We start from the raw sequence: 25,790 nt of genomic DNA, 5'->3' as shown, positions 1-25,790 counted from the left end.
AGACCCATCGTTGAGCTCGGACTCAACGGTTGGGCTTTGGTTACACTTGATTGGCCTATTAGGCAATGGGTACCAAGTATTCCTTCTAGTCCTTTGATCAAATAAATGGTGAGATGAAATGGCAAGTGCCAAGAGCTGTAGCCCCTTTGCTTTCTAGGTGGCATGGGGCATTATCCACAATGAAGTTGTCAGATAATTTATGTGGCAACCTAAAGCATGACACAGGGCACTAATTCATGGGTCTACTTGGCATTCGATAATCACAAAAAATATTTATATTATCATAAATTCTTAAAAATTCCAACTAAACTATTGGTGCAATGCTTTTTTTTTTGTTTTTAATCTAATTATGATCCTAAGTAATGCTCATACAACATATGTTGTTCAAGTAATCAAACTGCTTACTGTTGTTGTTTAGAAACAAAATATAGCGCATCTCATTGTGTGATAAAAATAATGTACGATCTAGATGCTAATATGTTGTCAATCTTTTGTGAGGGCAAATGATCAGTTATGCAGGTAGTTTGAAGATCATGAAGATGCATTGGAGCAGGCTATTCATGGAGAGTTTTTACACTTATGCCTAATATTTATGAAACTGGAGAGTTTGCACATGGTTTTTGTTACCATGTGAAAATGAAACTGGCCCTTCACAACTTATTTATTTAAGCATGGGCCCTGGCGTTGTTGGGTATGGCAATTTAGGAGGAAACCTTTTTATTTTATTTTTTATAATTTTGGCTTTTCTAAAAATAGACAGCACAAAAGATTTATACTGAAAATCCTAAAAAAAATTACAAAAATATACATAGAAGAAGGTTCTAAAAAAAGGCCCATAAAATAGGACAAGTTTGGCAAGTGAGATGAAATACTAAATTTTAATATAATCTGATCTTATCTTATTTTACACAAAATATAATAAATAATTCAATTATTTTAAATTTTAATTTAATTTTTTAAAATTTTAAAATAATAATAATATTAAAAATAATATTTTAAAATTTTATTTAAAATTAAAATTATTATTTCACTGTCCAAACTTATCTTCATGAGATGGCCGGATTAAGAAAAATCCGGATATCTTGTTATAAACTTATAATTCAGATAATGTGGATATCTAGATGTCTATAGTCGGGTATTTATTTGGGACTAAACCGGATATCTGTTTGGATTTTACAAAATCTGAGGAAACAGGTCACTATCTTTGGGGACCGTGCTACGTACATAGACATCTATTGAAAATCTCTACCGATCAGTGTAAAGTTTTTTTTTCTTTTTTTTACCATTTTTTTAAACTATTTAAATATTTTAAAAAAATAAAAAAATTATATATTCATTTAAAAATACTTACTTAATAGTTAAGTAAAAAAAAATAAAAAAAATATTTCAGTAGAAAATTTCGGTAGAAATAGTATTTTCCTTTAGCTTATTGTGCACGTGCAGAGCAGGAATCAGAGTGACAGACGTCACGGCCAAAACTTTTCCCCAACTCAGCTCAGTATAAAAGTGTCGCAGTGGAACACGCACCCCGAGTGAGTTTCTAGTGCCCACCGAGTCAGCATTTGTCGTCTTCCTTCTCCACGCTGTTTGCACACGTACGAACGAAGAGCGACAATATTCGGGGAGGAGAAAAATACAAGAAACGCAGAGTAACAAAAGCCATAACTAAAAGTACAATCCTCCACACATCTCCCCCATCTCTGAAATCTCACAATGAAGACTTGCACGGCTTTCCCACTTCTTCTCATCACTTTCAGTAAGCAACTCCCTGTAAACCTTTTTGTTGCTGAGAAAATATTTTACTTTTATCCCGCTCAGTTTTCTCTGTTTACAGACGTGAGTATTGAGCGAAATAGTTGGGATTTTTCAGGCTTGCTCAAAGTTGCTGCCAGTGAAGAAGGGTTTTGCTCTTCTCCTTATTCTGTTGTTAACTCTGATACAGACTCTAATACTCTGTACTGGAAGGTCACGAATCCTACACTTTCTCCTCCTTACCTTCGAGGTCAGTATTAGAAGTTTGTGTGTTTTGCTGAACTTGTTCCGGTTAATTGAAATGGTTTTGCTCTGCGGAGTGAGTATAAAGGTTCTTTTTGACTGGATGCTGTTGAAAGTTTTTTTTAAAACTTATACAAATGAAAACAGATTTTGAATAAAACTTAGGAAATGAAGCAAATAATGAAGAATGAAACAACCATATTTTATTTGTGACAAATTTTTTTCTCTGTTTTTCAACACTCTTTTTATCAATTTTATTTCCTACTCGGGATAAAGCAAGAAATGAAAAAAATATACTGATATTGCGAGTTGGTTCTATTTCCGTATTCAATAATAAGAAGTTGAAAAGCTACGCAAAAATAATCTTGATGCGGGCCTTTGACAAAAGATGTTGAAAACGATGATATATTATAAATATTCCCTGTTTTGAATGTGAATGTGATTTTCTAAATCGTGTAAGCCCTTTAAACTTAAATTTGTGCTTTACTGTTGTAGCGTTGTACAACTAATAAAATTGATATAGCAACTCAGCCATGAATTAGTATCAGTAAAGGCGAGTGGAGACTTTTGTTAAGAAAGTGTTGTGATAAATATTTGTGAACCATAACTTTTAGAGCAGGAGTTTTGGTCATTGAAAGTGTCCTTTTTCTTTATCAATTTTATTGAAAATGGAAACTCATGATAAAACTTGTTTGATTAGTCGATACATATTAGACTTTTGCAAAATCAATGGGATATAGGGCTGTAAATAAACAAGACTACTCACTTGAAAAGCCGGTCAAGATCTGCTCGGTCAAACTCATATTCGGTTCGATTTGTTTACTAAATGAGTCGTTCGTGAATACAATATTAAGATTGACTATTAAACGATAGAACTCGTATAAAACTTGGCTCGACTCGTAAAAGCTCGTGTAAAGTCTTAAACTTCGTATTTATTATTTTATACGATTATCTCTATATTTATAATGAAAATGTTCTAAATATTTATAGACATTAGAGGAAATCATCTTCCTAATTTATTTATTTATTTATTTATTTTTTTATGACGGGAAACACCCTGGGGCAGGGCCCTTAGGACTCACCCATGAAACCTTAACTTCTAGGGAGACTGGCACAACAACCCACTGCCATGGCCTCCCACTTCAATCGCAGTTTGATCCCAAGGGGAATCGAACCTGTGACATGGCGCTCTTGCTCACATATTCCATACTAAGCATGTTACTTAAATCATTATAAATATAATCCTTGACATACATACATATATATATATATATATATGTATAAACTTTAAAAAGGTCAATGTTTGTTTGTCAAAACTTGTAAATAAAGTTGTAAAATGCAATGTAAATAATTTATTTTATTTAAATAAAGCAACTAGTGAACAAGCTCGAATTTGCCCCTAGGCTGCTCGTGAACATAAAATACAACTCAATGAAAAGCTTGAGCTCGACTCGTGTTCAAATAAAAATAAAAGGAATAAGGCTTGACCACCCGCTAGTTGTTCGCATCTGACTTATTTACACCCCTAATGGGATACATTGGAAAGAAGAAAAAATGAAAGGATTTTTTCAGAGAATGAAAACAGGAAGCTTATCTAATTGCCAAGTGAAGCTATAAGAAAAACTCTCTCTTTATGTATGTATTGAATTGGAAGGAAAAACTTAATATTCCAATATATCAAAAAATGATTACATTCCCCTCTATATATAGATGATAATACTCATCTATTTTAGGGATATTTACAACTTACTTAGGAAAGAATCAAAACTACCTAAAACAGAAAGCTATAAAAAAAAAAAAGGAAACTCATATCTACGGATTTGGTAACAGACTACCAAATCCCCTAAAATCTTGGGATAAGAAAGCATGATCTGTTAGCTGTAGATCTCCTCAATCTTAGCACCTAACATTGCTGACAGATCATCAAATTAAATCTCCTAAAATCATGGGATAAGAAACATGATTTGTTAGCTGTAGATCTCCTCAATCTTAGCCCCTAACATTGCTGACAGATCATCAAATTAAATCTCCCTATAATTCTACACAGATTGGAGCCAAATTTAGTAACACAATTGAGATCCCGAGTGAGTTTACTAATGGACAGTAAATTGCAATTTAATTTTGGCACAAGGAGAACTGAATCAAGAGTGATGTTCTCAGAAACTCTAACAGAACCTGTACCAGCCACCTTTGAGAGTGAACCATCGGCTATTCTCACAGTTAAATTTTTATAGCATGGATTGTAAGTGGAAAAAAGCTTCTCATCTCCAGTCATATGATCAAATGCTCCTGAGTCTATAATCCATGGACTTAGCTTCTCCTTTTTAACATTTAGAGCACTCAAAAAATTACCTTTTTGTGCCAAGGAACCAATACCAACCACAGTGGGGGCAGGTGCAGGCAAGGATTGGCTGAACAATTTCTGTAAGACTTCTATCTGTTCCTTGCTGAAGGGAGTGGGTTCGGGTGATGGTTTTTCATCCATGGAGACGAGGTTGCCCCGTCCTTCTTTGTCATAGGCAAACCGGGAAGGCTTCCAGTCTGCAGGTTTGCCGTGAATCTTCCAGCAAGTGTCCTTGGTGTGACCAGGACGTCGGCAATGATCACACCATGGTCGCCCTTTCTTTGGTCTGTGATCATTGTTGTTGGATGGATTTCCTCTAACTATAAGGGCTGAGCTCTCAGGATTTGTCACAGAATCTTGAGAGCCCATCATGATCTTCTTTCGACTTTCCTCTCTCCGAACTTCTGAAAATGCTTCCCGGATATTTAGTAGTGGTTTGGATCCTAAGATTCTTCCTCGTACTTCATCAAGATTCTTATTTAATCCAACCAGAAATTTGTATATTCTTTTTCGTTCAATAATCTGTCTATACCTGATTCCATCATCCGGACAGCTCCAATTGTGCTCTTCGAACAAGTCCAGCTGCTGCCAATAGCGATTGAGTGTGTTGAAGTACTGAGTCACCGTTAACTCTCCTTGGCGGAAGTCATGGAGAACACTCTCCACCTCGAACAATTCCGACGTATTCTCGTTGTTAGAATATGTTTCCTTGGCAGCGTCCCAAATCTCCTTTGCTGTTCCATAGAGAAGAAAATTTTCTCCAATGTCATTTGTCATGGAATTAATGAGCCATGACATGACCATATTATTTTCAGCATTCCAGACTTTGAACTTTTCATCCGTCTTGTTCGGTTTGGCAGCAACTCCGTTGAGATAATCGTCTTTGCCCTTTCCACTTATGAACATCATTACGGAATGGGACCATTGAAGATAGTTGTTCCCATTCAGTTTGTGTCCTGTAATGGGCATGAGGTTACTATCTGCACTACTGTTGTTGGAAGCCATTGCTTCCTGATTGGAGGTGATTTGGGAAACGGTAGTAGTTGAATCACGTTTCCCGTATTTGGTCATATGAGGGAATTAGGGTTCAGAGAATGCTCTGATACCATATTGAATTGGAAGGAAAAACTTAATATTCCAATATATCAAAAAATGATTACATTCCCCTCTATATATAGATGATAATACTCATCTATTTTAGGGATATTTACAACTTACTTAGGAAAGAATCAAAACTACCTAAAACAGAAAGCTATAAAAAAAAAAAAAAGGAAACTCATATCTACGGATTTGGTAACAGACTACCAAATCCCCTAAAATCTTGGGATAAGAAAGCATGATCTGTTAGCTGTAGATCTCCTCAATCTTAGCACCTAACATTGCTGACAGATCATCAAATTAAATCTCCTAAAATCATGGGATAAGAAACATGATCTGTTAGCTGTAGATCTCCTCAATCTTAGCCCCTAACATTGCTGACAGATCATCAAATTAAATCTCCCTATAATTCTACAGTATGTGTAGTTTATTTCAAATATAATGTTAGTAGAATAAAATGATGCCATCTTTAATTTCCTTGAGACTTTCTCAATGGTGGTTTTTGTTGGCTGAGAAACTAGTGAATAACTCTAGGAATATTGATACTAGCTAACTGCCAGAGCTTAGTCTTGTGCAATTATTCAGTTGTCGATATTTTTTTGAAGCTACAATTGTAATTTCTCAAATTCCTATTCTACTATGCCCCTCTAATGTTTAATCTTGTAATAAATATAACAGATACTCGAGAGATACTATAGTGACCTTATTTTTTTCTTTTGTATTTTGGGTTCCTATGGCCAGACTTGCCAGGTTTCACACGCAGTGTTTATAGAAAGGATCATGCATTAATAGCACCTGAAAGTCACGTATTCAGTCCTCTACCCGAGTGGTACTTTAGATTTTGTATTTCAATTTATCGTTGGAATAATGGTCTGCTGGGGCTGTAATTCATATTTCTTTGACAGGACTGATACATTGGGAGCATACTTAATTACACCGGCCATGGGCTCAAACTTTGTAATGTACCTAGCAAAAATGCAAGGTTTGATTAATGTTCAATTTTATATAAAGTGGCAGTAAATTTATGTTCTTTAGAGTTTTTGTGTAGGCCATATTGTTTTTGTGCATCTGGTGGGATTTTGAAGCTGGATCATTTGTAACTCATCAGTCATCATGCCCTAGTTGGCACATCTGCTTGTTTTACGAAAGACTTGGAACTTTTTGCTAACATCTATCTGTATGTTGAGCAAGTCATGACCAGTGTGTAATTGGTGGCTCAACCTGCAGTTGTTTCAGAAACATTTGCAGAATCTAGTGCTGAAGAAAATTATTTATAGAGCGCGTGTGATACAGCTTGGAAAAGGACATGAATTGGGGCTTCTTGTCGTATTTACTTAGGATATGTGGTTTTAGAGAGAGGTATCATGAGTGGATAGGGTGTTTCTGCGTTTATCAAAACTGGAAACAGTACTCCATCACGTTCCTTTTGCAGCTCTCTAGGATTGCGACAAGAGGATCCTTTATTCCCATTACTTTTTGTACTCTTGGAGGCATTGAATTTAAATGTTGTCACCTGTACACCAATGATATTCAATCAATCATATCTAGAGTGTTGTTTATTCGTATGGTTTGAGGCTGTATCAGAACTGAAAATCAATTTGGCCAAGTCAAAATTTAGTACCTCTTGGAGTAGTAAATAAAATTTGTAGGTTTGTATGGGTCCTCGCCCCTAGGGTGTCATCTCTTCCTATGAAGTATTTGGGTCTCCTGTTGGGGCCAGCATTTGTTGTGAAATTCATTTGGGATTGTGTTTTAGAAACATTAAAACATTGTCTCACAGGGTAAAAGCGGATTTAGTTATCCAAATGTGTGCGGGTTGGGGATTTGTAGTGCAAGCTAAATATTACAGCATGTGGGAAGGATTGTGTTTCAATAGGTCAAAGTATCTCAAACTTTTGTGAATAGTAGTGAAATGATTTGAGAGAAGATGTTTATTGGGATTTGGGAAAGGAGAGAGAAAAAAGTTGAATAAAAATATATTTTAAAATAAGTATTATATTGGAGTTTGTAAAAGTGAATAGATAAAGTGAAAAACTGGTTTGAATGTAATTTTTTAATATTTGAAGTCTGTAAACGTTAATATTGATTTTTGTGTTTGAGTAATGGCTTATCAAAAAAATTTTTTTTGTTTGAGTAATGATTTTTTTTTTATATCCACGGGTGTCCGGGCCAGCTTGTGCACACCTTGAGTAATCCTATGATACCCTGAAGTTAACGGTTAGATAAACCTACAGTGGCCTTGAGGGGCTCGAACTGGTGACCATTGAGGAGCAAACCCAAGGTCTGACCAACTGAGCTACCCATCAGGATTTTGAGTAATGATTAGATGAAAAATTTGAAAACTTGTAATTTAAGAGTGTAGGGCTGTTAATGAACCAGCTTATTCGATAGCCTGCTCGGTACTCGCTCGGTTAAACTCGAATCGAATTTGACTCGTGAAAAAAAGGCTCGTTCGTGAAAGCAGATACCCGCTCGATTTGTAAATGACACATACCCTACAAAACTCGACTCGAGTCGACTAATGCTTGTTAAGGCCCACTTGTTTATGCTCGAGTCGACTCGTTAGCTCGACTCGATTAAAACTAATTCATAGATTGATAAATATATACATACACCTGTCTATATATACATATATATGTATTAGCTAATACTATAAGCATACTACTTTTATAATTAAATATATAATATGTAATCTAATTACTTATGTTTATATAGTGAATATATTTCATAGGTATATTTTATAATTTGTATAATAATTAGTTGAAAAAATTTAATAATTTCATATACCAGCATATAGGAACCATATATGAAATATATATATGCTATCATATTAAGTGTATGTATTAATAATATATGTAGGCATATAATATATTGTTATTTTAGATAAATACCAACTAATTTGATATTAATTATTTATAAATTTTTTTTAAATTTTATAATTCAATAGAGGTTCTACTTATTAGTTGTATAAATTCAATATTACATATTTTATTTATTTATTTATTTAATTTATTAATTATTAAATCTTATTCAAAAAATAAAACAATAAAAAATTCGAGCTCGAGCTCGAGCTCGACTTGAACTTGTTTGTGGGACGAGCTCAAGCTCGAACTCGAGTTAAGAGTTTAGTTTATCGAGTTGAGCTCGAACAAAGAATAAAAAAAAATTTCAAACTCAAGCTCGAGTATTTTGAGTTGAGTTAAGCTCGGTAAGCCAAAGACCGGCTCGGTTCGGCTCGATTACAGCCCTAGAAGAGTGTGTTGTATTTGAGTGATGTTTGGGAATGAGGTTATGCTCATATTTCCCAAACATGCCCTTTGTCTCTCTTTCTTCTTCTTGCTATTTGGGTAGTTCCTTTTGTACACGTCCTGTGTACTTAGGTTGTGCTCCTTTGTGCTTTTAATACAATTTTATGTATCAAAAATACTTATTCTACTATGCTCTAGTAAGTGCTTTGTATTGTATTCATGGTTTTGTTTTATTACAACCACACCCTATTTATTCCAGTATATTTCCCGATGATAGGAGGTGATTGTTGTTAAAATATATCTTATAATGGTCAAAGCCTGGCATTCATGGCAAGCTTAGGGACATTCTCTGACCACAGCCACCTTTCTTGCATTGCATTGTGCCATAAAGTCAGCTTTTGGGTTTGCTTCTTTGTTATGTGGTTGACATTGAGTCTTCCCATGGTTTATTCTTTCCTTTGCAGAAAAGTCAAGATCAGGACTCCCTCCATTTGATGTTGAGAGGTATGTGTATTTACTTTTTTTTTTTTTTTGTCCCTCCCATTCATCTCATGTGGACCATTATACAAACAAGTTATAATATGTAATTTATTTATTTTCTGACATTTATATGCGTATATCCCACTAGGTTCATATTTGTGGTTCAGGGTGCTGTAACTGTCACTAATGCTTCTGGTGCTAGCGACAAACTGATAGTAAGACAACTTCATCAATATCGGAGTTTATATATGTTTTTCAGGGCTAGTTTGATTGCTTATGACGGTTATATAACTTGTTTGTGCAGATATTCCTATTTTAATGTATCGTTAATATTTCTTTACCTACTTATAAAAAAAATTATCATTTATTTGCCTAGTACAAACTTTTTTTTTTTTGATAAGTAAGATAACAATTTATTAATAGAGGTAAATAGATATATCTCAAGTATACAAGAGGTATACAAACAGCATACACCTAGTTACATAAAAAGGAGCTAGAAAGAGATACAAGAAAGTCATTTGAGGGTTAGCAATTTGAGGGTCTTCAAGGCTCTTCTTGGGAAATGGCTGAGGAGATATAATTATGATAGGGAAGCATTATGGAAGGTGGTGATTGATACTAAGTATGGGAGTATAAGGAGGGGTGGTGCTCTATTGAAGTCAGGGGGGCATATGGAGTGGGGCTATGGAAGCATATCTGGAAAGGTTGGAGGTCTTTCTCTAGCCACACTAGGCTGTGTATGGGGGATGGCAATAGAATCAGTTTTTGGCATGATTTTTGGGTTGGAGATACAGTTCTTAAGGATGCTTATCCCTCTATTTTCAGGATTGCATGGGAACAAGATGCTTTGGTGTCTGACTTGAGGGAAATTACTAATGGTTCACAGCAGTGGAATGTCAGTTTCATTAGGGAGGCTCATGATTGGGAAGTAGGTGTCGTTGTTGAGTTCTTTTAACTTGCTATACACCATTGGACCTGGCTGATACAGTGGTGGATAAGTTGGTGTGGCTACCTTCCAGCGAAGGAAAATTTTCTACACTTTCTTTCTATGAGGCTCTTACTACTCAAGCTAGTAATCACTTTCCTTGGAAGAGCATTTGGTGGAGTGAAGCACCTCCTAAGGCTGCTTTTTTTGTTTGGACAACATCCCTAGGGAAGATTTTGACCATTGACAATCTAAGGAAACGTGGGCTTATCCTCATTGACTGGTGCTGTATGTGCAGAAATAGTGGTGAAACAGTGGATCATTTACTTCTACATTGTGAGTTTGCAAGGGCCCATATGGAATTACTTTTTCAGCAAAGTGGGATTAGCATGGATTATGCTGGGAGGGTGGTTGATCTACTAGCTAGTTGGAGAGGGATCACGAGGATACCATAGTTTGCAGCTGTGTGGAAGATGACTCCCATTTGTCTACTTTGGTGCATCTCTAGAGTGAAAAAATGACTGAAATTTCGAGAATCATGAGCGCTCCTTTGAAGAGTTTTAAGGGGAGGTTTGGAGGTAGAGATGAGAATTTTGAGTTTGAGATGAGAGTTTAAAATATTATTTTTAGTATTATTATTGTTTTGAGATTTGAAAAAGTTGTATTGGGATTTGAAAAAGTTGAATTGTTTATTATATTTTGTGTGGAAATTTGGGAAAGTTGTAATGATGAGATGAGATTTCTTTGCCCCCAAACCTACCCTAAGAGTTTTTTCTGGAAGACTTTATTTATGTGGGCCATTGTTATAGACTTGAATGGTCTAAACTTCTATGATTTCCTTGTAACTCCTAGGGGTTGGCTCAAGTGGTAAAGACCTTGGGCTTGGGGGTATGCTCCTCTCAGGTCTAAGGTCCAAATCCCCTTGGGTGCAAACAATCTCTAGGGGCCATCGAACTGAGGGATTTTCTTATTGAATTACCAGAGGTGTATTTTCGGGAAATTCTTTGCCGAGGGCCTGTGCACCCCTGGAATTAGTCGGGACATTGTTCCTGGACACCTAGTGCCAATAAAAAAAAAGAAAAAAAATTCCATGATTTCCTTGTAATTGTTTCTAGTTCCTAACTAGGTGTAATCACATGTATACATATTGTGTACTTGGGCTATGCCTATTTTTATATCAATAGAATACATTCTCACTTTTAAAAAAAAGAAAGAAAGTCACTGAAGCAAGCTCCATTAAGTACACAAGAGGATGCCCAAAGGAATAAAGCATGGAAGAAGAAACTTCTCAGCTCATCTGGAGAATGCTCCTTGTTTTCAAAGTTTCGACCATTCCTTTCAATCCATAAGCACCATGATACATAGAGGAATCATTCTCCATGCATCCTCAATATGTGAATTGGCCCTATATCTTTGCCAACATGCAAACAAATCAAGCACCCTCTTGGGCATTACCTGCTCTATAAAAGATCATCCATAACATTCTTGCCACCTCACAATGAAGTAAAAGATGATCCACTGATTCCCCACACTTCTCATACATATAAAACCAATCCATTATGACAAGACTCCTCTTTCTCAAATTATCCACCGTTAAAACTTTTCCAAAAGATGATTTCCATCCAAAGAAAGCAATCTTAGGTGGCATCTTACTTTTCCAGATAGGCTTCCAAGGGAACGAAATATGATTTTGGCTTGACAAAGCCTTATACATTGACTGTATGGAAAACTTCCGATTCCCTGTCTTCATCCATAGCAGTCCTGTCCACCTCATAATTGCCACAATGCAAGGAATACAGTAAACTGTAAAAATCAGAAATAGTTCCAATAATCATGAACGGCTCCACTGAAATGAACATTTCACAAAGGGGATCCACTAGAAAAATCCAGCAACTCAGATGCTGAATCCTCCTGATTAAGAGTCAACCTAAAGAGAGGGAAATGTGGTTTTAAGGGCTGAGTAACTACACCATAAGTCATGTCAAAAGTTGACCCTCGCACCATCACCAACCTCGAAACAAATAAACTGAACAAAATCCTCGTATCCATTTCTAATATTCTTCCACAAACCAATACCATACACACTTCTCACTTGATTAGATGCACACTTCTCACTTCATTAGAATACCAACCCTCTCTCAAACTCCCATACTTCAACTCAAGAACAGTCTTCTATAAAGACTCCCCCTTCTTGATGATACATTCATAACCACTTCCCAAGAAGTGCCTAATTAAAAATCCTCAAATTACTAATTCCCAACCCTCCACTAGAAATTAGTGTACATATCTTATTCCACTTGACCAAGTGGAACTTAGTCTCCTCTCCAATTCCTCCCCACAAGAAGGCTCATAAAATCTGCTCAATTTGATTAGCCACACTTGTTGGCAATGGAAAAAGAGATAAAAAAAATATGTGGGAAGGTTAGATAGGAAACTCTTAATAAGAGTGGTTCTTCCCCATTTCGACAAGTACAACCTTTTCCATCCAGCCAATCTTCTCTCAATTTTCTCCACAACCCCATCCCATATAGCCTTAGCCTTGAAGGAGGCCCCAAGTGGAAGGCCCAAGTATTTCACTGGAAATGAGGCAACCTTACAGCCCAAAATACTTGCCAACCTTCTAATATTCCAAACATCACCCACCGGCACTATCTTGGACCTCCCAAGGTTCACCTTAAGACTGGAAACAGCTTCTAAACAGATCAATAGAGCCTTCATCGTATGAATGTGGTCTGGGTCCGTATTGCAAAATAAAGTATCATTTGCGAAAGAAGATGGGAAAAATTAATAAAACCGTTGTTAATGCTTCCCATTGAGAACTCAATAGAAAACCGAAGCCAACCGTAGCTTCCAACATATGACTAATTGCATCCATAACAATCAGAAAAAGAAAAGGGGAGACTTGGCCCCCTTGTCTCAAGCCACGTGAGCTGTCAAAAAAACCAGCAGGGGATCCATTAACCAAAACAGAGAACCGAACTGTAGTTACACAATGTTTTATCCATATACGTCATCTTTCCCCAAAGCCACATCTCTGAAGTAAATAGAAAAGCAAATCCTAATTCACATGGTCAAAGGCTTTTTTCCACATCCAGCTTACATTAAAAACCCCTAGGTGTTGGTTCAAGTTGTAAAGGCTTTGGGCTTGGGGGTATGCTCCCCCTAGGTTTAAGGTTCAAATCCCCTTGGGTGCAAATAGTCTTTAGTGGTCATTGGATGGGGGGATTTTTCCCTTGAATTACTCGAGGTGCACTTGCGGGAAACTCCTTGCTGAGAGCTTGTGCATCCTTGAGATTAGTTGGGATGTGGTCCCAGACACTCGGTGGCAATAAAAAAAATTACATTAAATACCTGGCACTCCCATTCTCAATTTATTCTCCAAACATTTATTTGCAATAAGAACCGAATCAAAGATTTGATGCCCTTTAAAAAAAGTAGGGCTAGGTGGTGCTCCCCCCCCCACAAAAAAAAAAAAAAAAAAACAAAGAAAGGCCGTCCACTGGCCCGGCCCCGCCCTGCAGGGGAAACAAGGGCATGGTATACACATATATCTATAAAAAAAATTCGTTACCAAAACGATGGTAACGAAATCTTTTTTTTAAACTATTGCCAAAATGGCGTCATTTTTTTTTGCCCCCCCCCTCCTAAGACAGTTCTCTTCTCTCTCTCTCTCTCTCTCTCTCTCTCTCTCTCTCTCCCGCCCCCCTTTTTCCTTTCTATGCCTTGCGCCACTACCCTCTCACTCTCGCAAATGCCACAACAGCACGGCCCGTCCGCATCTTCTCCTCTCTGGCGGTGTGGTGAGAATCCGACAATGTTTAGTTTTTTTTTTTTTTCTTTTTTTCTTTCCTCCAATGAGTCTTTGGCATATATAATTTGTTTTGGTTTTCTCTTTTTGCTAGTTTTGGTTTTTGATGTGAATTTGTTGTGGATTTGAAATGGTTTTCTAATCATTGTTGAGATGGTTTTGGAACTTTGTTTGAATTTTATTGTGTGTTTTTTCCCGCCGGGGGGGGGGGGGGGGTGGGGGATGATGGATGTGGGTGGGTGGTAGCACCCCTAAAAAAAGCATTTTGAGGAAATTATCGTCTCCATACCTGTACTCATGTTAACAAGTGCTTTGGAGATAATCTTGTATACTCCATTTATAAGGCTAATAGGACAAAAATCCTTGACATTTGTTGCACCCACCCTTCTCAGAATGAGTGCTGGGAAGGTTGTATTGAGACATTTCTCAAACATTTAATAGGCAAAGAACTCATGAAAAACGCTTATAATGTCTCCCTTTACAACATCCTAACACTCCTGAAAATTGCCACAGAGAAACCATTTGGCCCAAGGGCTTTGTCTCTTGCCACCCCTTTAACCACAAGGCACACCTCCTCCTCCTCAAATGGTATCTCCAACCAATTTGCACTTGGAATATAAATAGACTCAAAAGCTAGTCCATCAAGTTTTGGCCTCCACAAGTGCTGTTCCGATGAAATTGTTTCATAATAATGAACCACAAGGTTCTTAATATCAGCTTGATCATCAATAACACCACCATTTGAGTGGAGCATCTCAATAGCATTGTTCCTATGATGAGAATTGGCTTCCCAATGAAAATACTTTGTGCACATTCAACCACAACTTGAGATTTCTGCCTCCATGAAATCTCCTCCAACAAAATCACCTTTTCAAGATCAGCTATCACTGAATTTTTTCCCCTCATCTCCTCCTTCAATAAAACCCCAATCTTAGCCCTCCTGTCTAACCTATGCAACTCTTCAAAGAGATACTTCCTTTGACTATCGACATTCCCAAAAACTTCCACATTCCACTTCTTCATATCATTGTTTAAAGCTTTAAGCTTATTGGCCAATATAGAACTCAGGGTACCAATAAACTGGTGAGAAGACCACCATTGTCTCACCATATCCACAAAACCTTCAGCTTTTAACCACATATTTTCAAACTTGAAATACCTACGACCCCCATGAATACCCCTACAATCCAAAATGTTAGGAAAATGATTTGAATAAACCCTATGCATTTTTTGGGCAACACTCTGGAAAAGAACCAAGGAGAAACAATAAATCTGTCTAAGCTCAACCGAACGTGGTTGTTGGACTACGTGAAAGCACCTCCCCACCAAAGGCAAGTCCAATAATTCCAGATAAAAAATAAAGCCAAAAAACTCTTTCTTATCCGGACTTACCTAGTACAAACTTATCACGCATATCTTATTCATCACTGTTAGAATATATTGTCTATAATGTGTTTGTATAAGGGTATATGGGTCTCTTGTATTTAGGGTATATATATACTTGTATGTACACTGTGAATAAAGTGTATTTATTTCATCAAATTTGATCTACATGGTATCAGAGCACGATTCTCATGAATCTGAGTTCTGTATGATTGAGAGTGCTTTTCGGGTGTAGTTTGTGAGCTCACCGTGTTCCCCGGCGTGTTTCCGTGTGGTTTGGGTGCTCGTCGGCGCCGTGTGGTGGTTGAAGCGGTTTCCGGCCACTTTCCGGCATCATCTCCGGTACTGGACACCAGGGATGAACTCGCTGGCAGTTTCTGTTGGTACTGAGCCTTGTTGCCGTCGTCTTCAGCCGCCGGAAGGGGTCACCGTCGCCGATCAACTACCGTTTGGTTGCAGGTAAGCTCGTATTCCAGTTCTGGAATAGGCATAACCCTGAACCTGTATAAGGTTTTATTCCAGGTTGGAATAAAACGCGTTTGGTAACACGGATAGCTTAAACCTATCCTGGGTTAGGATAGGCTTATCCGAGACAGACCCAAACGAGCTAGACTCGGACCAGACGAGACCGGCCCGGATCCGATTGTTTTTAGGGTTTCGTCCATATTTCATGTTTTTTGTGTGAAATCTTTGTTTTTAAGTGGATTGTTGTGATATCTTGGTATTATTTCCATGACAACTAAATTTGAGTCAATATCACTTGCACCAAATATTAGTATGCCTATGACTTCGGTGAAGTTAAATGGAAAGAATTACATGTTGTGGTCAAGATCCGTTGAAATGTTTTTGAAAGGCAAGGGTCTTCGTCGTACTCATCTGATTGATCCAATTCCTGCTTCGACTAGTTCTACATTTGATCAATGAGAGCAGGAAGATGCTCAAATATTATCTCTGATGTTGATTAGTATTGAACCTAGTATCTGCTCAAGTTTAATACATTTTGACACTGCTCAAAAGGTGTGGGGGCATCTCAAACAGATGTATTCAGGTGCTGGAAACATAACTCGTATTTATGAGTTGTGTAAACAATTCTTCGTGTTGGAATAGAATGCTTTGGGCCTGGAAGAATATTATTCTCAAGTGATGGGCATATGTGAAGAACTCAAAATGTATCAGCCCATCACTTCTGATGTTCCAAGTATGCTAAAACAACGAGAAGATTTTAATATTGTTCGCTTTCTTGTTGGCTTAAAACCGGAGTATGAGTCAGTGCGTTCTCAAATTTTGGCAAGTCCACAGCTTCCCTCATTTCCTGATATATTCTCCCGACTTCAGCGAGCTACATTGTCTTCTGATCAGAGTAATGAGAGATCTGCTTTAACTGCTTCCTATGTTGCTCCTGCTGGGCGTGGAGGTCGGAGTGGTAGAGGTGCACGTGGGGGTGCACGTGGGGGACGTGATACCAGAGATAATCGCACTCGAGGTCGTGAATCTCGTAAGTGCACCCATTGTGGTCGCACTAACCACTTAGTGGATTATTGTTGGGATCTACATGGTAGACCATCTGGGTCTGCTAATCAAGCCACTTTCCAAGATGATCCACAGTCAACGAGCTCCAACCCATCTTCAGATATGATTAGTATATCAAAGGATGAGTATGAGCGGTTTTTGGGTTACACAAGGGCTTCATCTTCCACAGCTACTCTTACCCACTCAGGTATAGCATCCGGATGTCTTGTCTCATCCACTCAAGGTCCATGGATCATTGATTCAGGAGCTAATGAACATTTGACCGGTTTGTCTTCTGCCCTGTCTAAGTTAAATACTGTACCATCTGTAAAAAGTGTCACTCTTGCTAATGGTTCTCTTGCTAAAGTTATAGGCATTGGATCCACTAAACTCACTGACTCCATATCCTTGTCATTTGTCCTACATGCTCCGAGTTTTCCTTTTAGTTTGTTGTCTATTAGTAAGATTACTCAAAATCTACAATGTTCAGTGACTTTTTATCCCTCTTCATGTGTTTTTCAGGATTTCAAGACGGGGAACAAGATTGGTACGGGGCATGAAGATAGTGGTCTGTATTACCTTGATATTCAACAGTCACCCACTCGAGCCCTTACAACCCCCTCATCATCTGCTTTTGAATGGCACTGTCGCCTAGGTCACCCCTCACTTTCTCTTTTGAAGTGTCAAATTAGGAACTTGGGAAGTGTGTCTCCCTTTTCTTGTGAAGCGTGTCAACTTAGTAAACACCATCGTGTCTTTTGTTCATCGTATTGATAAACTAGCGTCGTGTCATTTTGAATTGGTTCACTCTGATATATGAGGACCAATCAACATTGAATCAAACAAGTTTCAATATTTTGTTACATTTGTTGATGACTACTCTCGTGTGACATGGTTGTTTTTTATGAAGGCCAGATCTGAACTTCTTTCCATATTTCAAGTGCTCTGGAAACAAATTAAAACTCAATTTAACAAAAAGGTTCAGATTTTGCGCTCTGATAATGTTAGAGAATATCTATCTAGTGCCTTTGCTACTTACCTAAGTGACAAAGGAATTGTTCATCAAATATCATGTTCATATACACCCCAACAGAATGGGGTGGCTGAACGCAAAAACCGGCATTTGTTAGATGTAACCCAAGCACTATTGCTACATATGCATGTTCCTAAATGGTTTTGGAGTGATGGTGTTCTTCCTGCTTGTCATCTTATTAATCGTATGCCTTCATCAGTTCTTAATGGTTCATCTCCCTTCTTCGTCTTGTTTCCATCATCTTCACCTTTTTCTCTTCCACCAAAAATCTTTGGATGTGTTTGCTTTATTCATAACCTTGGTCCAGGTTTTGATAAACTTGACCCCCGTTCTACCAAGTGTCTCTTTGTTGGTTATTCCCGGACTAAAAAAAGATATCGCTGCTATAGTCCTGCTCTTAGACGCTATTTCACGAGTGCTGATGTTACCTTCTTTGAGTCCATACCCTATTTTTCAAATACATCTTCGAGTGTTGAGTGTGATCCTCTACCATTACCTACTCTTACTTTATCTCCCTCACACTCACCCAACCTTACCCAACCTTCCCCAGTTCCTTTACAGGTTTACTCACGTTGTTTGCGGCCGCCGGCTCCCATGCCTCAACCAGTCGTGCCTCCATCTTCAGATCCTGAGTTGCCCTGTACTTCGGACTCTCTACCTATTACTTTTCGCAAAGGTAAACGTTCTTGTGTTACTCAACATCCTATTAGTCAATTTGTTTCATATCATGCCTTATCCCCTTCATTCTCATGTTTTACATCTCAAGTTTCAAAACTCTCTATTCCTAAGACACTTCAGGATGCATTATCTGATCCGGGATGGAGGACAGCTATGGAAAATGAAATGGATGCTCTTCATCATAACGGCACATGGGATCTTGTTCCACTACCACCTAGTAAATAACTTGTTGGCTGTAAATGGGTATACACTATCAAATTTCATCCTAATGGTTCTGTAGAACGTCTGAAAGCCCGCTTAGTTGCAAAGGGCTACACTCAAACCAATGGCATTGACTACGAAGAGACGTTCTCTCCAGTTGCCAAAATCTCTTCTGTTCGAGTGCTAATCTCTCTTGCTGCTAATTTAGACTGACCCTTATTTCAGTTGGATGTAAAAAATGCATTCCTCCATGGCGACTTGCATGAGGAAGTTTATATGGAGCAACCACCTAGGTTTGTTGCTCAGGGGGAGTATCAAGGTACTGTATGCAGGTTGAAAAATGCATTATACGAATTGAAACAATATCCTCGAGCATGGTTTGGAAGGTTCTCTGATGCTGTATTGACATTTGGTCTTCACAGATGCCAAACAGATCACTCGGTATTTTACTTGCATAGTGATGTAGGGCACATTTTGTTGGTTGTATATGTGGATGATATTGTAATTACTGGGAGTGACTCTGCTGGAATTATTAGACTAAAACAATTTTTACATGATCAGTTTCAGACGAAAGACTTGGGCAAGCTTAGATATTTCCTTGGAATTGAAGTCAGTAGATCTAAAGAGGGCATCAACCTATCTCAGAGGAAATATGTACTTGATCTTTTGGAAGAAACCGGCATGTTGGGTGCACGACCTATTGACACCCCTATGGATCCCAATCGTTAATTCTTGAAAGAAGAAGGGGAGTTGTTTAGAGATCCAGGTATGTATCAAAGACTTGTTGGGAAATTGAACTATCTTACCATCACTAGACCAGACATCTCTTATGCAGTGAGTGTACTGAGTCAATTTTTACAAACGCCTAGGATCTCACATTGGGATGCTGTAGTTCATATTCTTCGTTATCTCAAGTGAGCACTTGGCCTTGGAATACTATATCGACCAAATGGACATCTTAGAGTTGAAGCATTTTCAGATGCTGATTGGGCAGGATCTCCTTCAGATAGAAGATCTACTACGGGATATTGTACCTTTGTAGGAGGTAACTTGATTACATGGAAGAGTAAGAAACAAACAATAGTAGCTCGTTCTAGTGCGGAAGCTGAATACAGGGCAATGGCACATATTACTAGTGAGCTGACATGGTTACAACATTTTCTTCAAGAGATTGGGTTTCCAGCTCCTATTCCTCTTCAGCTATTTTGTGATAATCAAGCTGCACTGCATATTGCCTCTAACTCAGTGTTTCATGAGAGGACTAAACATATAGAAATTGATTGTCACTTCATTCGAGATAAGATACTAAGTGGTGACATTGCTACATCTTTTGTGAAGTTCGCAGATCAACTCGCAGATGTGTTTACTAAATCCTTGTGTTGGAGTCGATTAAAATCTATTTGTTTCAAGCTGGGTTTATATGATGTATGTGCCCCAGCTTGAGGGGGAGTGTTAGAATATATTGTCTATAATGTATTTGTATAAGGGTATATGGGTCTCTTGTATTTAGGCTATATATATACTTGTATGTACACTGTGAATAAAGTGTATTTATTTAATCAAATCTGATCTACAATCACCATTGAATTCTTTAACTAGTTTGGGAATCCTACTTATAAATAAAAAAAAATCTTTAACTGTAATGGCCTTCACTGTAATTGATATGCCACTCAGAATAATGTATGGGTTTTGGAAGAGGTTTTTGCAGTGCTATCTTTGTCATCAAAATCCTTTGTTTTTGTTTTTAAGCAATTTCTGCAGTGATTATGAAATATACAAGGAATAAAAAAAAGTTGTTAAGCAATTTCAAACATTTAAAATGCCTGTTATGTTTGCAAACCTTTTACATCTTCGCTAACGGAACCTACGCCTGAAACAAAATTTTAGAGCTTGTGGAACAGATGGCCCAATGATGATATTCTTTGCAAATGCTTAATTAGAACTCTTGAAAACATAAACGAAGCTTTGTAAGGCTTAGAGGACTCTTCATGTTATATAATAGTAAAGTATTTGAGCACTATGCTCACTTGCGACCTAAATTGTGAATTTAAACAAATTTAAAAACCGTAACTTTGTCAGAATTTATACTCGAGATCCTCATTTGGGAGCAATCAATTTCAGTTCAGCTGATGGCTTTGTGTATCTAAGGTAGATTTCTATATTTATGTCTATATATATATGCTTACATTCATAAATACATACTACCTATACATGCTCACACCATAGAAAGAGAGATCCATTTGGCTCTTCTGTGCTTGAGCTGGACAATGAAAAGTTATTGTCTGATTCCTTTCAGGGATGGATATATATAGTAATCACCTTAGTAATACACTGAACTGAATTATTATTATTTTTTTTTAATCGGGCTTCTCAATATACAAAAATGATTTGAATGAAAGTGTTTGCTTTTTATGTTTTTATTTATTTTTATTTTTATTATTATCATATCTGCTTTGCACGAGGCATGCAGTGAGACTATTGAGGATCATTGATTAAGACTGTAAGAAATTCTAATTTCATTTCTATTTGAGATGTAGGTGGATTCATATGCTTATCTGCCTCCTAGTTTTCAACATTCAGTTAATTGTGATGCATCTGCTACACTTGTGGTCTTTGAGCGAAGGTATGCATCCATGTCTTATAATTGACTGGATACTTTGTCATTGATCCAGATGTTTTATCTTAAGGGCATATGAGTTTGCTCGAAAGTACACTTACATGGCATAGATACTAGTAAGAACCTTTTTTCATCAGTTAATGTTGCTATGTTGTTGAAACATCATTTCCATAAACTATCTTTGTCTTTAATTATCAAATTTCATATTTGCCATTAGGTATGCATCTCTGGAAAATTATGTCGCTGAGCCAATCATAAGTTCAACAGAAAAGCAACCACTCCTTGAAACTCCAGGAGAAGTAAGCTTTGCATTTTGTTATAAGCAGTTAATATTCTAGAAAGATTGGAAGTCTCTGTTTTTCTGTAAACCAGTATTTTCTGTTGATTAAAAAATGTACTTATTGCAAAGCTGTTATTGGTTTTGTCGGAGCAATTCCTTGATGCATATTGACAAGGAACAAGTCTCGACCATATCTTCTACAGTTCTACTCTTTTCTTGCTCCTTGCATTTCTACATTACAACAAATACTCTATTATACATGATAATTGTATAAGATGATTGTTAAATGACCATTGTCCCAATTGCTTGAGTTGATGGAAATAGGTGCATTCTATCATTTAATTTATATTTTGACGGGGCTTCATGTGTGGGCTAGACTCCCCCTTAATGAGTGGACCCATCAGAATGTTTTAATTGACACGGGAATAAAATGTGGAGTCAAGGTTCAAATTCTGGATCTCTAGTTCTAATAACATGATAAATTACCAATTTTGCTAAAAGTTTGAGTTGATTAATTAATCTAATTTATATTCTAACCATGATTTCTGGAATCTTTTTGTTATTATTTTACTTTCTAAAGGTTGGTACTTAAGATGATAGGTTTGATCAACGTTATAAATTTTGGGTGTAACTTTTTCTTACCTGATATCAGGTGTTTCAACTTAGGAAGCTTCTTCCCACATCGCTCGCATATGACTTCAATATCCATGTAAGCTCAGGCCAATCATGGTGTTATTGGATGTGGCTTCGTACTTATCAGAAACGTAACATTTATACACCTTTGCCTGCAGATTATGGATTTTCAACCTGGAGAATTTCTTAACGTGAAGGTATTCTTCTCTTTCTTGCTGGTGGAGCCTGTTTTAAATGGAATTTCTATATATCAGTGGTCTGTTATAAGGAGAGAACATTATTTGGTTTGAAGGCACTCAATCTCAAAGTGTTCTCTCTCTCAAAAAGGTCTCAAGGATATATGGAAGTAATGCCCACAAAGCCAAAAAAAAAAAAAAAAAATTGTGTATAGGGATGTATATATAGGTACGACTGAAAACAGGGTTAAAACAGGATTCAGAAACCTTTAAAAAATTGAATTCTGACAAGTTTGCTCGATTGTGAGTCTCATGCTCATCTAGCAAACAGAAAAGCACAAGTTTCCTCAATGAGAGGTCTGGCTAACTTGCTGGATTTTTAGTTAGACTGTCAGGGTCTCACATCTGTCTCACAGGGCTCTAGCGACCTCTTAATTTTTGCAATTTCTGTTCTGACTTCAAATTAGAATTTATCCAACCTAATTAAAATTCAATTGGACAAATTTTGACATTGAGTATGCCAACAGAATATGCTTTACGTTAACATGTTTGATAGTTTTTTTTTATCTGTAAACAAAAATCTTATTGATGAGATTGATAGACATAGCCCAAGTACGCAGGACATACACAAGAGTGACACCTATGCATTAGTGATATATGACGCTTGAGTGCTTGTATCTATTCCTTTTTTTTTTTATTTGCTATCGACTATATGTTGCTTGAGTGCTTGTAAGGTTAAGACTCTGCATGTTGTTCTGCATCAGTTTTGTTACCCAGGACAACAATATGAATGGTGGACCAAGATTGAGGTCTTACGAATTCTTGATTTCTCTTTGTAATGGGCAGCATGCTACATGACACTGCTGGGTGGCATTTTTCTGTGGGGTGGCGGAGCAGGGTGGTGAGCTGACAAGTAGCAGTAGGGAGATGAGATTTTATAGATGTCAAAGTTTTTTGTGTGTGCACGTGTGTGTGAGTGGGGGAGAGATTTTTTGGAAATGCTTGAGTGCAAGTGTTAGTCTCCCCTTGGCGCAATCCATTAGGGGTGAAGATTATTTTAAGCTAAAGTTTGGTGATGCAGTAAAAGAAACAAATTTAATGAAGCTTAAGAGATGAATATCCAGATCCTTTTTTTAAATAACATTTTAAGGGTGCGCATTGAAGTGAATTATAGCTTTGGTTGTTATGTTCTTGTCCAGCTTCTTTAGGATGCTTTCTTGTTAAAGTTTTGAGCATTCAGAAAATTATGTGCTTGGCCTGTTTGCTTTTACAGGAGTTCCATTACAATCAGCATGGTTTGTTGCTTTTAGAGGGACAGGGCATTTATCGCTTGGGTGATAACTGGTAAGAGCTTTCCAAGAGCTGAGACTGTGTTAGGATCTAGATATTTTTCCCGAAGATGCCATATATAACACACTAACAGATAACAACTATTTGATGATAATATTGTATACCAGATGGTGATATAGTCAAGATGAATTGCACTGTATGTCGGATTACGATATTTCACCTTTTAACATATGATTCGTTAGGGTGCCTGCCTTATCTTTACACCTTATATTGGAGTATCATGTGGTGCCAATTCTGCTTGCATTGAACCGGGTGGTGTCAGTGCATGCAAGTAGTGTCATGCTCATTGTTTTAATATTATGGTTTTAATGGGAGAGACTTTATTTGGTTGTTGCATGTATGGGAGATTCATTAGAATATTAATAGTGCCAAGCTGGTGATGGCAAACAGAATCTTCAGAGAAATATCTTCTCAGATTGTTTGAGTCTTACCTGCACTTTTGATTTTTTACCCTATTTAACAAGTTCCTAAATTTTCAAGGGATGTTGTATTGCCAGTCTATGACTGTTATTGGGTTTGCTTATTGGTTTATTTTCACAAAGGAGGCCTAAATCTTTCTAATTGCATCCTCTGTTAATTTTTCGTAATAGGTATCCAATTCAAGCTGGTGATGTCATTTGGATGGCACCATTTGTGCCTCAATGGTAAGTGAGAAATATGATCCCTTTTCTGTATGTAATGGTAATGTGTGGAACTGTCTTGCTTCTTTCTCCAATATGGTTCAGATGAATTAGGCAATGACATCTTTTGCAACCTTTTCAGGTACGCTGCGCTTGGTAAAACTCGGTCACGATATCTTCTGTACAAAGATGTAAATAGGAATCCAGTGTAATCTTATGCCAGTGAAGTGTAAAACATGGATGCAATTGAATAATTCAGACAACTGATTTATCTATGTGCGAATTACAACTACCAAATGCCATGCATGCTAAATTAATAAAACTCATCATTTGTGGTAAATCCACCAATCTAATAGATATCTTAGTAAAAGGGTCAGATTTGCTAAATGAATGCTATTTTCTCTTCTAAGTTTATAAAAAATGCTGGTCAAACTGCATTTACTTGTGATATAGTATACATGATTTTGCACCGATCTGTTAGTTTCTTAATTTCTGGTTCATGTTCAACTCAGCTATGAAAAACCTAAATGATTCTTAAACCACTTGGAGGGTCTACCCAAATTATCTTCAATTCTGGTCCTTGGTTTCCTCCAACAATCTTCCAAGTTGACTTCAAATCTAGATGCTGCAATGTATTTCTTCTGAAACACACATGAAACAATGGTACGGTTGCCCCAAAATGGTTTCCTTGTATTAATTCCAGTCACAATGTCATTTCATATACTATTTTGACAGTAAGGTTTCTATTGGAGTATATGCTGGGAGCCTTTAGCCTCATTTAATTAATCTGTTCGTGACAAAGATATAGAATCGAAAGCCTTGGTGCATGAATGAACCATCTTGGTTCACCATTGCATGTCCCGCTTGTCTGGCATTGAACACATACATGGTAAAAGGATTCTGAATGTCACAAAGGTAATAACAAAAATTAATTCAACTTCTATTCCCATCACAGATACTAAGAGCCAAGATAAACTGAAGAAAATACAGAAAAAGTTCAATCAAACTAAATATAATATAAGATCAGTTTATTATGGAGAAAAATCAATATAGAGTTGGTTTTTATAATTTCTTTTATATATAAAACATTTCTCAAGTGTTAATATTAGTTATAACGACGATAATTTCACTGCAAATAATGGGTATTTCTATCAAAATTTATATCTTTGTAAAGTATATTTCATTTGCGACGAAAAGTAGACTAGATATCCATTTTTTCTCATTATGAAAACCCCACTTGTTGTAGTGGTAAATGTAGTACAGTTGATTTTTACAAAATTATGATTTAAAAACCAAAGAAGATTTGATTCTGTATCCTTTTTGTGAAGAACAGCAGAAGTTTGGACTCATTTTTACGCAAACTTTGAATCAATCAACTGTACTATATATATCATATCATTCAAATGCAAGTC

The 25,790-nt window shown here is 37.0% G+C and overlaps 1 protein-coding gene across 3 annotated transcripts; it reads left to right on the top strand.

The window, feature by feature from the left end:
- Positions 1 to 1,542: 1,542 nt before the first annotated feature.
- LOC122281064 ((S)-ureidoglycine aminohydrolase) lies at positions 1,543 to 24,718 on the top strand. 3 transcript variants are annotated; one of them, XM_043092295.1, is made up of 13 exons: positions 1,549 to 1,756; positions 1,835 to 2,002; positions 6,179 to 6,266; positions 6,343 to 6,419; positions 9,150 to 9,189; positions 9,314 to 9,380; positions 21,240 to 21,325; positions 21,537 to 21,618; positions 22,252 to 22,308; positions 22,391 to 22,429; positions 23,682 to 23,752; positions 24,349 to 24,402; positions 24,521 to 24,718. In XM_043092295.1, exons 1-13 carry the CDS (start codon positions 1,714 to 1,716, stop codon positions 24,588 to 24,590), a joined length of 942 nt encoding a protein of 313 aa, XP_042948229.1. In that variant the 5' UTR covers positions 1,549 to 1,713; the 3' UTR covers positions 24,591 to 24,718. The 3 variants fall into 3 exon arrangements, with proteins under 3 accessions (XP_042948231.1, XP_042948229.1, XP_042948230.1); XM_043092296.1 differs by having other exon boundaries at positions 1,554 to 1,756; positions 1,871 to 2,002; XM_043092297.1 differs by lacking the exons at positions 6,179 to 6,266; positions 6,343 to 6,419 and having other exon boundaries at positions 1,543 to 1,756.
- The last annotated feature ends 1,072 nt before the right edge of the window (positions 24,719 to 25,790 follow it).

The sequence above is a fragment of the Carya illinoinensis genome, chromosome 11 (genome assembly GCF_018687715.1).
Source record: "Carya illinoinensis cultivar Pawnee chromosome 11, C.illinoinensisPawnee_v1, whole genome shotgun sequence".
Classification (NCBI taxonomy): Eukaryota; Viridiplantae; Streptophyta; class Magnoliopsida; order Fagales; family Juglandaceae; genus Carya; species Carya illinoinensis.
This window is presented reverse-complemented; position numbering and strand designations above follow the sequence as displayed.

Excerpts from the sequence above, each read along its gene's own strand:
- LOC122281064 (XM_043092295.1), top strand. The coding sequence starts at position 1,714 with ATGAAGACTTGCACGGCTTTCCCACTTCTTCTCATCACTTTCA. Across the intron at positions 22,430-23,681 it reads GAGAATTTCTTAACGTGAAG|GAGTTCCATTACAATCAGCA; the intron begins GTATTCTTCTCT and ends TTGCTTTTACAG. Across the intron at positions 23,753-24,348 it reads TATCGCTTGGGTGATAACTG|GTATCCAATTCAAGCTGGTG; the intron begins GTAAGAGCTTTC and ends TTTTCGTAATAG.